The 13,439-nt window shown below is 55.5% G+C and overlaps 4 protein-coding genes across 4 annotated transcripts; 3 read left to right on the forward strand and 1 right to left on the reverse strand.

The window, feature by feature from the left end:
- Nucleotides 1-55: 55 nt before the first annotated feature.
- MRS44_010236 (uncharacterized protein) lies at nucleotides 56-1,131 on the forward strand (the record flags this gene model as incomplete). The annotated part of the gene is made up of 2 exons (XM_046269918.2): nucleotides 56-61; nucleotides 130-1,131. The coding sequence occupies 2 exons, from the start codon at nucleotides 56-58 to the stop codon at nucleotides 1,129-1,131; spliced, it is 1,008 nt and encodes a 335-aa protein (XP_046131322.1).
- Nucleotides 1,132-3,044: 1,913 nt separating this feature from the next.
- Nucleotides 3,045-5,791, forward strand: MRS44_010237 (uncharacterized protein; the record flags this gene model as incomplete). The annotated part of the gene is made up of 6 exons (XM_046276486.2): nucleotides 3,045-3,091; nucleotides 3,170-3,197; nucleotides 3,252-3,307; nucleotides 3,358-3,607; nucleotides 3,660-5,151; nucleotides 5,202-5,791. The coding sequence occupies 6 exons, from the start codon at nucleotides 3,045-3,047 to the stop codon at nucleotides 5,789-5,791; spliced, it is 2,463 nt and encodes an 820-aa protein (XP_046131321.1).
- Nucleotides 5,792-6,602: 811 nt separating this feature from the next.
- Nucleotides 6,603-7,160, reverse strand: MRS44_010238 (uncharacterized protein; the record flags this gene model as incomplete). The annotated part of the gene is made up of 1 exon (XM_065620045.1): nucleotides 6,603-7,160. The coding sequence occupies one exon, from the start codon at nucleotides 7,158-7,160 to the stop codon at nucleotides 6,603-6,605; it is 558 nt and encodes a 185-aa protein (XP_065476234.1).
- Nucleotides 7,161-10,069: 2,909 nt separating this feature from the next.
- MRS44_010239 (uncharacterized protein) lies at nucleotides 10,070-10,414 on the forward strand (the record flags this gene model as incomplete). Its single annotated transcript, XM_065620046.1, has 1 exon — nucleotides 10,070-10,414. One exon carries the CDS (start codon nucleotides 10,070-10,072, stop codon nucleotides 10,412-10,414), a length of 345 nt encoding a protein of 114 aa, XP_065476235.1.
- Nucleotides 10,415-13,439: the final 3,025 nt, after the last annotated feature.

Genomic DNA, 13,439 nt, shown 5'->3' on the forward strand with positions numbered 1-13,439 from the left:
GCTCAATCATTTCGGCTGAATTAGTCCTATCAAGCCGCGTCATCTGTCTGAGGCGATGCCCGTATGCCTTCTCCATCTCGCACCATCGTCTGCTCTAGGTAATACCTCTTCGCTGACAATTCCCACCAGCTCGTCATTGTATCTGGACTGCCCACTTCGGGCAAGTCCACAAGATCAAAGCAGCTCTACGACTACCTCGAGAAGCGCATTGCCGACTCCAAGTACCGTCTACACCTCATATCCGACGAGACCCTTTCCATATCCCGCACCGTCTACGACCTATCACCAGAGAAACTCCCCGCACATACTCGCTCCGCGAATGCCTCCGAGAAAGATGCTCGGGCTGCGTTATACGGCGCCGTGAAGCGCGTCCTCAGCGACAAGGACATCGTGATCCTCGACGGACTCAACTATATCAAGGGCTGGCGATACCAACTGCACTGTGAGGCCAAGGCAGTCCGCACCCCAAGTTGTATATTGCAGATTGGATGTGGGGTGGACAGGGCGAGGGGAGTCAACGAGGAGAGGCTACGACTAAGAGAAATCGCGGGCAACAAGAGCGCGGATGAGACCGAGGCCGCGACTACTGATTCCCCCGATGTCGACACCGCAGAGCCATACGAACCGAGCAACTGGGACAACCTCGTCTTTCGATACGAAGAGCCTAACCCCATGACCCGCTGGGACAGCCCCCTCTTCACACTTATCTGGGAAGACGACGAGCCGCAAACCACAAAAGTCTTTTCCGACCTCTGGGATGCTATCGCAGGTGAGGCGCGCAAGGTCGTCCGACCAAACCAGGCCACGGTCCAGCGTGGTCGTGAGGCCAGCGGCGACTACCTCTACGTCCTGGACCGCGAGACGTCGGACATCGTGAAGCGCATCGTCGAGGCACAGCGCGAGGGCGACGACGTTGACGAAGTACGGATACCATCAGGCTCAGGCGAACTTACCGTACTACTACCAGCAGGGAAGAAGGTTGGCCTACCACAACTGCAGAGGCTGAGGAGGGCATTCATGGGGTTGAACAGAGGGGGCATTGGGCTGGAAGCTGTGGGGGACATGAGGGCGGCGAGGTTGAGGGAGACGTTCGTGACGTATCTCAACGATACGTTTGAGAAGGACGAGTGAGGGAGGGCCGTTTCCTGCTGAAGGTCAAGGCCGTACTATCGCGCGACTGAGCTGCCATCACCTCCGTCACCATGTGTGCTGCTTGAGAAGCTCAGAGTCACCGTGATGCTCCATATTGCAAGCGCCTGGCCCCTCTGTTCATAAAAGTCAGTGTTAAGGATGCTCTCGGCGCGTCTTTATCAGCTGTCTGAAGATAGGTCGTGCGCACATTAGGAGCTCAAGCCATCATGATACCCATGCCACGATGCATAGAACGGCGGATGGCCGACAAGATGTCGTGTCATGACAACGACCCGACCTGCTGTCATGGACCTGCATCGGAAGTTCAAGGCTTTTTGCCTCCAAGCTGAAGGACCTACCTCTGTTGCCGCCATATGCAACCCGACGAGTCAAGACGTTTGACTGAGGGCATTAGCCTGGCAACACTGACTCGTTGGGTTAGTAGAGAATATGGCCACTGATAGACAGACATGCAGCAATACAGGAAGCCAACTCTACGGACGAGAGGAAGACTCGACTCCATGCTTAAACCACCTACTCATTATGCGACTGGGATATCCATACCCGTGTGTTATGTGCCGCCTTGAGCAATGTGCTTGTGCAATATCGGTGGTCCGGGCGGGCATCAAAGTGACACCCATGTCGCTACTTTGCCGAGACCCTTGACGGGACGAGATGCACAAAGCCATCATGTTTGTAATTCGATATTACAGAGTTTGCTGGATGTTTCCATGAAAAGTGGCAATTGAGGCGGGACTCGGCCAAATATGAATTGCTGCCTGTTGATGAGAATGGTAGAGGCAAAAGAAAAGCATCCATCGTGGCGGACTCAACTTGTCACGGAAAAGAGACGAGCCCCGGATTTACAGCCTGCTCCATCTTGCACTGGATCTCAGACGATCCTCACCGTCCAAGGTGAGCGCGGGTGCAGGTGGTCTCAGTCTCACAATGGAACGAGCGCTAAGAGGGCGCCAACAAGCACGGCCAACAAGCACGCAGCTGGCCGAAAGACGCAGCCGGGCAAGCCAGCGAGCGAGTGTCGGTGGAGGCGGGCGCGATTGTTTGCGCGGCCCTAGCTGCCTGCCTGCCTTTGATCCGCCGTGCCATGCCTTGCCTTGACCTCCGTCCAGCTGGGGCGAAAAGCAAAGCAACTGAATGCAGGAACTCTATGCGTGGCGGTCTGTCTAACAAGGTGGTGGTGACAGAAAGTGGCCAAGCAGAGCACCGAGATTCTGCACGATTGTGGCTGCTACGAGAACCCGGAAAGTGAGATTGGTGATGCTGAGACAGTACAGAAAAGTAATTGTTAGTGTAAATAGAAGCTTCTTCGGGCTTCTACATGCTTTGTCTTGCACGCGGCGATTGTAGGTCAGTACTGTAGTCGTCACTCTGAGTGTGCCTGTTGCTACCTACCGCCTCGCGCCCGTGCCCATGCTCGCTGCATCATAGTGCCAGCCTGGGGCGCCCCACCATCCCACGGCTGGGCTAAGCTGTTTCTGTCATCTGCACAAACATTGTTCCGCCCCGAATCAGGGCGTTCGGTGATATCATTGGCCCACAGCTCCACGGTCGGCCAGTGAATCGCTGTCAGGTCGACGTGCTGCTGGCTGCGCTGCTTGCGGTTCCGGTCCCGAAGGAAGGTGCCCTGTGGCCTTTGAACAGCTCGAACCTTCGTTGCCTCTGGCCTCAAACCTCAAAACGACTTTTCTTCCTACAACTCACAACTAACTTCTCAACATCAACCTCCCACTCTTCCCTTCCTCCCTCCTCCACTTCCATATCTTCCCCCCTCACCTCTCCGTCTCTGAAGCAACAGCCATCGACTGGCTTTCTCCACAACACTTCCAGCTTCCCCTCCTCTCGTCATCAAGCGAGCCAGCAGCAGCTTCACCTGAAGCATCCAGACAATCATCATGGCTCCCCAGCCTGACGAGCACCACCACAAGAAGGTCAACTTGACGTACGTCTTTACTCACCACCTCATCAAGCCATGGCGCCTGCCATGAGGCGAGCAGGAGCAATAGCTAACTGGCGACAGCGATCCCTCCGGCGCGGAGATCAAGCACGTTCGTACCACTTGATCTTGTCGACACCCCGCACAGATAGCTGACCGTTACTAGGAAGATGACACCGCGACCGCGATCCTCAAGAAGAAGAAGAAGCCCAACCAGCTGATGTAGGTGACGGGCACTCGCGGGTGCGCACGCAATGACTGACATGATCTAGGGTCACCGATGCCGTCAACGATGACAACAGCATCATTGCCCTCTCCGAGGCCACCATGGACTCGCTCCAGCTCTTCCGAGGTGACACCGTTCTTGTCCGAGGCAAGAAGCGAAAGGACACCGTCCTCATTGTCCTCGCCGATGATGAGCTCGATGATGGCAGCGCTCGCATCAACCGAGTCGTGCGCCATAACCTGCGGGTCAAGCACGGTGACATGATCACCATCCACCCTTGCCCCGATATCAAATACGTCAGTTCCCCCTCATCAAGGGCACATTGACATGTTGCTAACAACTCTGTAGGCTAAGCGAATTGCTGTCCTCCCCATCGCTGATACCGTCGAGGGTATCACCGGTTCTCTCTTCGATGTTTTCCTCGCCCCCTACTTCCGAGAAGCATACCGCCCTGTCCGACAAGGAGACCTCTTTATCGTCCGTGGTGGTATGAGACAAGTCGAATTCAAGGTTGTCGAGGTCGATCCCCCAGAGTACGGTATCGTGGCACAAGATACCGTCATTCACTGCGAGGGCGAGCCTATTCAGCGAGATGAGGAGGAGAACAACCTCAACGAGGTTGGCTACGATGACATTGGTGGATGCCGAAAGCAGATGGCCCAGATCCGAGAAATGGTCGAGCTTCCTCTCCGACACCCCCAGCTTTTCAAGTCCATCGGTATCAAGCCTCCCCGAGGTGTCTTGCTGTACGGACCTCCCGGTACCGGTAAGACGCTCATGGCCCGAGCCGTCGCAAACGAGACCGGTGCCTTCTTCTTCCTGATCAACGGTCCCGAGATCATGTCCAAGATGGCCGGTGAGTCCGAGTCCAACCTGCGAAAGGCTTTCGAGGAGGCCGAGAAGAACTCTCCCGCCATCATCTTCATCGACGAGATCGATTCGATCGCCCCCAAGCGTGAGAAGACCAACGGTGAGGTCGAGCGACGAGTTGTCTCTCAGCTCCTCACCCTCATGGACGGCATGAAGGCCCGCTCCAACGTTGTCGTCATGGCCGCTACCAACCGACCCAACTCGATTGATCCCGCCCTCCGACGTTTCGGCCGTTTCGATCGCGAGGTCGACATTGGTATCCCCGACCCCACTGGCCGTCTCGAGATCCTCCAGATCCACACCAAGAACATGAAGCTCGGCGACGACGTCGACCTGGAGCAGATTGCCGCTGAGACCCACGGTTATGTCGGTTCCGATGTTGCTGCCCTGTGCTCTGAGGCTGCCATGCAGCAGATTCGTGAGAAGATGGATCTCATTGATCTCGATGAGGACACCATCGATGCTGAGGTCCTCGACTCTCTCGGTGTCACCATGGAGAACTTCCGCTTCGCTCTTGGCGTCTCCAACCCCTCCGCGCTCCGCGAGGTTGCCGTTGTCGAGGTTCCCAACGTTCGCTGGGAGGACATTGGTGGTCTCGAGGAGGTCAAGCAGGACCTCAAGGAGAACGTCCAGTACCCTGTGGACCACCCCGAGAAGTTCCTCAAGTTCGGCATGTCTCCTTCCCGAGGTGTGCTGTTCTACGGTCCCCCTGGTACTGGTAAAACTATGTTGGCCAAAGCTGTCGCCAACGAGTGTGCCGCCAACTTCATCTCCGTCAAGGGACCTGAGCTGCTCAGCATGTGGTTCGGTGAGTCCGAGAGCAACATCCGAGACATCTTCGACAAGGCCCGTGCTGCCGCTCCTTGCGTTGTCTTCCTGGACGAGCTCGACTCTATTGCCAAGGCTCGTGGTGGCTCTATGGGCGATGCCGGCGGTGCCTCTGACCGTGTCGTCAACCAGCTCCTGACTGGTAAGTAATTGTTTCTGATGGTGCCAGCTTCAACTGCTAACCCGAAATAGAAATGGACGGCATGACCTCCAAGAAGAACGTATTCGTTATTGGTGCTACCAACCGACCTGAGCAGCTCGACCCTGCTCTTTGCCGACCTGGTCGTCTCGACTCGCTCATCTACGTGCCCCTGCCCGATGAGCCTGGCCGTCTCAGCATCATCAAGGCTCAGCTCCGCAAGACCCCCATTGCTGCTGACATCGACTTTGGCTACATCGCCTCCAAGACCCACGGCTTCTCGGGTGCTGATCTTGGCTTCATCACCCAGCGTGCTGTCAAGATTGCCATCAAGGAGTCCATCACCGCTGATATCGAGCGCCAAAAGGCTCGCGAGGCGGCTGGTGATGAGATGGACACTGATGAGGATGCCGAGGACCCCGTGCCTGAGCTGACCAAGGCTCACTTCGAGGAGGCTATGCAGATGGCCCGACGATCCGTGTCGGACGTTGAGATCCGCCGCTACGAGGCTTTCGCCCAGCAGATGAAGAACGCTGGCCCCGGTGCCTTCTTCAAGTTCCCCGAGGCTGGCGCCGAGGCTGCTGGCGCCGACGGTGGCAACTCGTTCGGTGACGCTGGCAATGATGATGATCTCTACGACTAAGGACGGCAACGGCTCTGTGGACATGGGTCCTTTGTATTCTAATATTTTCTCTCGTACATCTCTGCGTTGGTTGTGAGCAGCCAGTGGGACGGATTCCATCCATACACTATGTCGCAGCCGATATTGGGCTGGGAGTTGGTAGAAAGGTAGATGCGAGAAGAATGGCAACTTGACTTTGGTAGCCCTTGTGCGTCGCTGTCGGTGTCGCCGTGATGGCCCAATAGGAGGAAGTTGCTCATTGAAGCACAATTGTTTTGCACTTGATAGATGATGAAATTGATTCCCTTTTGATGAATATGATTGTTTGCCTATTTGTGTATCGTTGACAGTGTGGTTGACATTCTGCTTGACTGACTAGGGATGATGACGGTAACTCGAGTGACTGTACCCATGACCTGGCGTTGAGGAGAAGTACCACGTCTTGAATGGCAACATGGGATCATGACATGCACGCCAGCTAGGTTGTTTGATAAACATTGACAGGGTACTGATATCAAAAACAAGTCTATTCATTTATCTCATACATGAACTTGGTACTCATGTTTTCTGTGTTGGTATCGATCATGGTCCTTATGCCCTCCCTTCCCTTTCTCGCCATTGAGTCTGTCACATCCTTGGGCCTGCCTGGCCTCTGAAAAGGTGAAACTATGTATGTGTGTTTTATGATTTTGCAGCACGTTTTCATCGCTCGAAGGGGTCATTTCGACGAATACCCGTTCTTCGACTGCTAGGCGCTCGTGCGGTGGTGCTGGATGGCCGGGTTTCTCGCCTTGTTTCTCTCTTGCTCGATCCGCTCCCGAGTCAGCGCCGTCTAGGCAGCCTCGTCGTCCTCGATGTCGCAGATGGCCTCTAGGTGCTCCCTCGTGACGCGCAGGGCCTCGTCCACGACCGACTCTGGTATGGCGAGGCTCGGGGTTGTCTTTGACTCGGTAGAAGAGCCGTTGGCCTTTGCGGCATCGCCGTTGGTGGCGGGCTTTCCGTTGGTGCTCGACGAGACGGGGTTGAGGGCCGAGTCGTGGCGGACGTCGTCGAGGACGCGGCGGATGAGGGCGGGGAAGGTGGTTACCTCGCCGGAGCGGAGGAGGGCTAGGGCGTGGGATTGGATGGTGGTGGGCCAGTTGGCCGAGTCGGAGTTGAGGGCGTGAAGGAGGGCTTCTTGGATCCTGAGGTTAGAGTGTGTTAGCCTGGACTTCACGACGTCTGCCTGCGAGGTCAATGCGAAGAGGGGAGCAACATACTCGGGAACGTGTCCGTCGTGGAGGAGGACCGAGTTGATCTGAGAGCGCAGATCAGGGTCCAGGGTCGCGGCGGTGTAGTTGGCTGCGCTTGATGGCACCTTGACGGGTGTGGAGGGGGCCTTGTTGGACATTGTGATGGCGATGATGACGGGGGTGTTGACGGTGTAGAGAGATGTTTCAATCGTCTTCTGCTATCCAACAATGATGTGTCGACGACCAATGAGACAGAAGAGACGGCTGTTATTCTTTACAAAAAAGAAAGGATGCCGCGGCGCTCTTTGTTCGGCCGTGCCCGATAACCGACAAAGTTTCGTCTGCTCTCGCACGTCGGGAACAGTTCAGTCAACTCAAGACGTCACAAGCTCGAGCACCATAGAATGCGCCCAGCTTACCCCTGTCTAGTGCCGTGCGGGGGAGGAAAGAGATCGTCACAAGGGGCGGCAAGAATTGGGAAAGGGGAAGAAGAAAATGCTGGGTCGTCGCGTTTTCCCCTCGAAGAAAAGGTGGTTGGTGGTCGTGGGCGAGGCTGTGAGGGAAGGTTTTCCAGGTTGCGCAAGGCTGAGAGAAATCGGGGTTTGGGGAGGGTCCTTGGGAATTGTGGCAGTGCAAAGTACGTACTGTACCTGGCAGCTTATGAAATACACCCCAAAAATGGAATGAGGAGGATGGGGATTGGCTGGGAGGGGTTAGAATGTGGAGGCCTGACCCTTTCCCGATGACGGCGGCGCTTCCGTCGCGCTTCATGCACAGCGATAAGATAAGTCCCGTCGGGAATGGGACAGGATGGATACAAGGTACATGGATGGATCCATTGATGGACACACAGAGCTGAGGTCCCGTATGTATGTAGACGCACTTACACGGCCGTTCAAGAAAATGAGGTTTTTTGAATAATCAGAGATAAACACAACCCATCAGACAAAATCAATCCAAGCTAGTCAGCTCCCGAACTAGATCCGTCGCCAAACTCACCGTGTTTGCTTTTTTTTCTTACTCTCCCCCGGCCGAGTTCGTCTCGCTTGGCGATTTGCTCACACGCTGCTATCCGTGGTTGGACGCGGATACAGCCAGCCTTTTCGCCCCCAGTTCATTGATTTACATCATAAATTGGGCATCAAGAGCCAGCTCTGCTTAATCTCGCTAACCATGTCCTGTTTCGTCCCGTCTGTTGACAACTGAATAAACTTTCAATAGGCCTTCCTGCGTCTGCAACCCGCACCCGCACCTTTCAGCCCTCCCAACCTCACCAATACAATGCCCGGACATCCATTCAATGCCACATCACCCGGCCCTTTAATCCCAGTCCAGCTGACCAAGAGTCCGTACACCATCCATGGCAACCTCTTGGGATGCCCTCATCTCATCCCTTGGCTGTCTGTCCGTGGACGCGCTTTGTCTTGTCTCGCCCGCAGCCCAACTCCCTTGCATCTTAATCCTCACTCAAGTGACCCAGCCTCGGAGAATAACCTGCATTGGGTTGCGCCCTGGCTTTTCTGTGACTGTCTGTCCGGCTCCTCAGCCAGACGAGCCGCCGCCTGAATTGACCAAGCTTGTTAGGCTGTTTCTTATCTCGACCCTCCCATGCCATGCCTTGCCATGCCAATGGATGCCTCGTGTAGGTAGGTAATTGGAAATGTTCTTGACCGACAACATGGTCAGCTATTCTTCTTCGCCCAGCCCGTGGTTCCCGCGCGATGCGGGTCTGCAGCGATGCCAAATCTGACTCTTTGCCAGCCTTGGGACGCACCAAAGATAACCAACTTGATCCTTCGTTCCGTTCCCTTGGCCCAGCTCCCACAAGGTTTGCAAGTTGTTGTCTCGTTGGCGGGTCGTCGAGAGAACAAGTTGAGTGAGTTCTGCTCTAGGTATGTATGTAGCCTCCCGCAACAACGTGCTGGAGCCCGTCCGGCATATACGTCATGCGTTCTATCCTGCACTGCATACTGCCCAGTATAAAGCTGTGGCCACTCTCGGGTGAGACAAATTTCCAACTCCCGCCGCTGCCGCTTGGTTATTGTCGCCAGTGGTCTCACGATGCGCCATTTCAAGGGGTCTGATACCCGAGCCTGGCATTCAATATTCAGCCCCGAACCATGAGCCGGAAGCTCGAGCCCCGACAACCTGTAGAGTGGATCGTCTTTGATATGTCCCGTTGTTTCTTCGCCGCGGCCCGGCGGTATTTGATGCTGCTCTGCCATGGACATGGTGCATGAAGCTCGTGTGAACGGACGGTGTCTTGACGAGCCATAACCTTGTCCGTACTTCCTTCGTTGATGCAATGACCCCCGTGCAGTGTCGCGTCTACAAATTCTTTGCTGCGACTGTTGGGATCGCCTCCACGTTGTTGCTGCAAGCTTAGATGCACGGGTCCGCTCGCCCTGGAGTTGTAAGTCCTCGGCACCGTTATGTGTCTCGATGCGACGATAGCCATGTACTCCAATGCAGTCTGCTCTTGCGGAACTGAGTATCTCGGACTCTGTGTATCAGCTGGCCTTTGCCTGACCAAAGATGTATCATGAGTTTCATGATCCGCCTTGTAATCAAACAGTGTCAGCCTGCGGCGGTCCTGAAGCATACCAGGTACATGTCAACCACATGGATCGCCAACTTGTCATGTCCACTCGAGACAAACTCGAGACCGGACGAAGCTAAGAGAGCCGCTTGAATGCAGCCCGCTTCTAGCTCGTCCCGGGTTACCCGGAGCACCAGAGCTTAGTGACACGACGGCTCAACTCGAGATGGATGGCCACCACGAGATGCCCTCACCCCTGCTGACCCTCTTACCCTACAATCCGATGCGACTTGACTCTGTAGTCTGCCATCCGTCCTTGGAATTCGCTGCCATGACATGTCATCGGAGGAATATTGCGCGGGCGCCGCCTACCTGACCATCGGGATTGCCTCCCGGTTTCCTGACTTGGCTATCGCATTAGCTTCAAGTCACAACTAACCTCGACCAACGAGTACAGCCACGGATGCCATCCGGAGGCATCCACAGCCGTCCGCTCCATCAATTCTCGGCGCATTGTGGTAACACAACATGGTCACCGGGCTGACTTCTCTGCTCACAACCTCGGCAAACCACCGTCCTGTTGTGGCCAATATTGCCGAGCCCAACTGTCGTAAGAGTCCAGACGGACGGACGCTTCAAACCAAGCATACCCATGTGGGCCACACCAACAATCCTTCAAGTTTCGAGTTCAAGCCTGATTGCTGGTCGCGAACCTCCGTCCAACGCTACAACTCACGGCCCGGCCCGCTGGGATACCCGGAAGTGACACCTGCTCGGCCGTTTTCTTTCACACCGACTCAAGAAGCCGTCGCTGGAACCGTTTGCAAGTTCCGCACTCTTACCGTCCCCGTTGACCTTCCTGTTGTCGTATAGCACACTCTGCCGTTATCCTCCCTCGACATGCCCTTCCACCCCGCGCAGCACGGGTGCGTCCTGGTCCGTCACATGAGCCTATGCCGCCGCGAGATGAGATGGCACCCGGGGAGAGCTGCCAACTATTCTCAGCCAGAGGGGATGCACCACCCTTCGGCACCGCGCCGGACACCCCCGGCACCCGCCCGAAAGTTTGTATAGGCGGTGAGGAACAAAGCAATGACGAGTCCTAAAGCCTGTCCCTATCTCACCGGCCCTTCGCAGCCATGACCGGTACGGAGTACAGATGTGCAGAGCGCTTGGATGCTCCACACCGTACCTGGTTCAACAGGCACACAAGGAAAGTCTTCCCTAATATTTCCCTCAAGTTGATGACGACAGGCATCTCCGGGGAGACTTGTGTGAATCCCGGCCTCGCTCGAAGGAATGGAATGCATCTGACACAAGCTGCCGTGAAAGCCCTCGCCTGGCCATGACTCAAGGTACTGGACCTGAGCGCGGTTGGGTGGCAACGAATACCGGCTCTTAGACATGTTAGCACGGCCATTACCAGCCCTGCAGTAAAAGCAGAAGCAGTTGAACGCGTACCCCATTGCGCCAACACTTGTCCGCAACGTCGCTCGACAATGATTGGAGAGAGCTAGTACACCAGAGGAGCAGAACCAATAAACAGCTTCAGCCGTCCTGTTGACCGAGACGTCTCAACACTGGCCATATCAGCATGTGCTCGCCCCAACTTGGGTATTTGGGCAATGACAGCAAGCCCCCAATGAAGAGCTTCATGACTGGGACAGTGGCAATGATGATCAGCAATCAGAATAGTCGCCTTGCATTCAACCCGACATGGTCAAACCCAGAAGACGGAGCTGGGTGACATCCGTAGGCTTGGGACATTGGGCACACCGAACTGCAGACCCCGACATTTGCTTTGTTCCGAGAGACCAAGGAGCTAGCCGATAGAATGAGAGAAGAGAGAAAGTAGATTGTCCAGTTGGACATCATGCATAAAGAGGTCTAAGCCTCTATGGGCCGAGTAGCGTGTGGCCGCTTCGACAACCATTCGCATTGCTTTTGTCAAGTCGGTGGCGCTGTGCCATCTCTTCCCAGGGAGGTGGAACAAGAGACATCGCAGCAGCCGCAGCCGTTGGGGTGCTCGGGTGTCAAGAGTTCTACGTGCTTCTTCCTCGTCACTCCATGCTTTCGAGTACCACGACTTGACGTAGATACTGCCTGACAAGGGTTCAGGGTCTCGCCTCGCCTCGCAAGGCGGTTTGCTAGACCGACCCGCGAGTGGGCTTCCGCAAGTTTGCGCCACATTGCTGAGATTCGAGGCGAGTCCTGTTCGCCAAGACGGGTTGTTGTGATGGTCGAGCCTGCATGGCTGTTGGCTCATGTCGACAGTGTTTGCTTAAGCTCGCGATTGAAGCCCCGCAAGCCCCAGGTTTCTCACAATCCGCCCTGGTGATTAGTTAGTTCCAACCCTCCCTCGGCGTGATTGAGGCTGAAATCTTCGATGGGGGTTCCTGATGTGGGGGATCAACCCGAGTCCAGAGATCAATGTTTGGGGGTTTGGGATGTTGTGGGGAGTCTCCAGGATCTCCTCATGCCCGGTCAAGTAATACCACGGTCAGCGTCCCACCACGCATCCACCCAAACAGACAGCTCTGACACCGCGGCCACACACGTTTCCCCGGAAAATCAAGGCATGTCGCCTCGCAGCTGGAGTGCATTCAATTGCATTGGCCCTGTGTACAATGACGTCTGGACAGCTTGGTTGAGCTTAGTCACAGCCAGGGGCATCCACTCGGTTGGTTCGCCTTTGGGCAGGTCTGTAGCTATTCAGAGAACCTGTGAATTGCTTTGGTGATTATCTGTGCGCGTGTTCGCCTCAGGCAGGGAGTGGATGGCAAGCTGAACCCAAGAGTCGCCGCTCCAATCTGTAAAGTGTCCAAGTCATGACCTTGCATGAAGCTGTGTCGTGTCGTGTGGATAGAGGCGGGTGGACCCATGAAACACGACCTGATGGCGAGCCGCATAACGACGTTTTTGCTTGGCCAAGATTCGCCCAATGGAACATACGCTTGACATAAAGTGACCTTTCCTCGCCGCTCTGTCGAATGGAGTCGAGGAAACCTGCATGAAAGTGCATTGAGAAACCAGGCTCGTGCCATCGGGGGCCAAAGAAGCTGAGAATAAAGCCACTGGCCAAGTTGTCGAAAGATACTCGATACAGCGCTCAACGACGCTGGGACGAGGCTGTTGAGCCTGTCTTTAGCTATCCATGTCTTGAGGCCCAGGCCATACTGCCCAGACCTGACAAGGCCAGGCTGGAGACAATATCACTGCCGCCCGGCACCTCGTGTTGATAGGTCATTCTCTCCTTCGCTGAAAGCGAATCGGGGTCGCAGTCGCCGACGGTCTTTGCTTATGAGCAAGGGGATGGGATCGACGAAAGGCGACCTATCACTTGTGATTTGGCAATCGAGGCCCACCGGACGGACCAGTTGAACCGGGGGCATTGACTGATTATGGCTTATCCGCTGAGAGGAGAGATCAGATATCAAGCAGAGAGAACATGGATGTTTCGAGCTGGAGTCAAGAGGGAAGCAGCTGATGCGAGGAGCAAGCCGAGGAAGCACTGAGAGCAAATGAGCAAAGACATGCACCGAGCAAACGTGACAGCATATGAAAAAGAGGACAAAGAATAGGTCGCCGAATAAGCAAAGGGGCTGCGGAGCTACTGATGCCGCTGGGTGGAGCGTCGAGGATCGAGGGTCAAGATGAACGCGCGCCGAAGCTTGTCATCGAGTGAGGGAGGGAGGCGTCGAGTCCGGATTCGAGACGACTCGTCCCCGATGGGTTGGGACTTTGGTGGTTTGTCCAGCGCGGCACGGACGGGAGTATACAGAGAAGCTGGGACACGGACGGACAGAAGCTGCCGGAGAGCTGCGCTGTGCTGTACTGTCCTGTACTGTGGATGTGAGTGAGGGAGGATGAGGCGGATTGGATTGGACTGGATTCAATG

Source organism: Fusarium solani (assembly GCF_023522795.1).
Source record: "Fusarium solani strain SB1 chromosome Unknown bctg00000006, whole genome shotgun sequence".
Taxonomy (NCBI): domain Eukaryota; kingdom Fungi; phylum Ascomycota; class Sordariomycetes; order Hypocreales; family Nectriaceae; genus Fusarium; species Fusarium solani.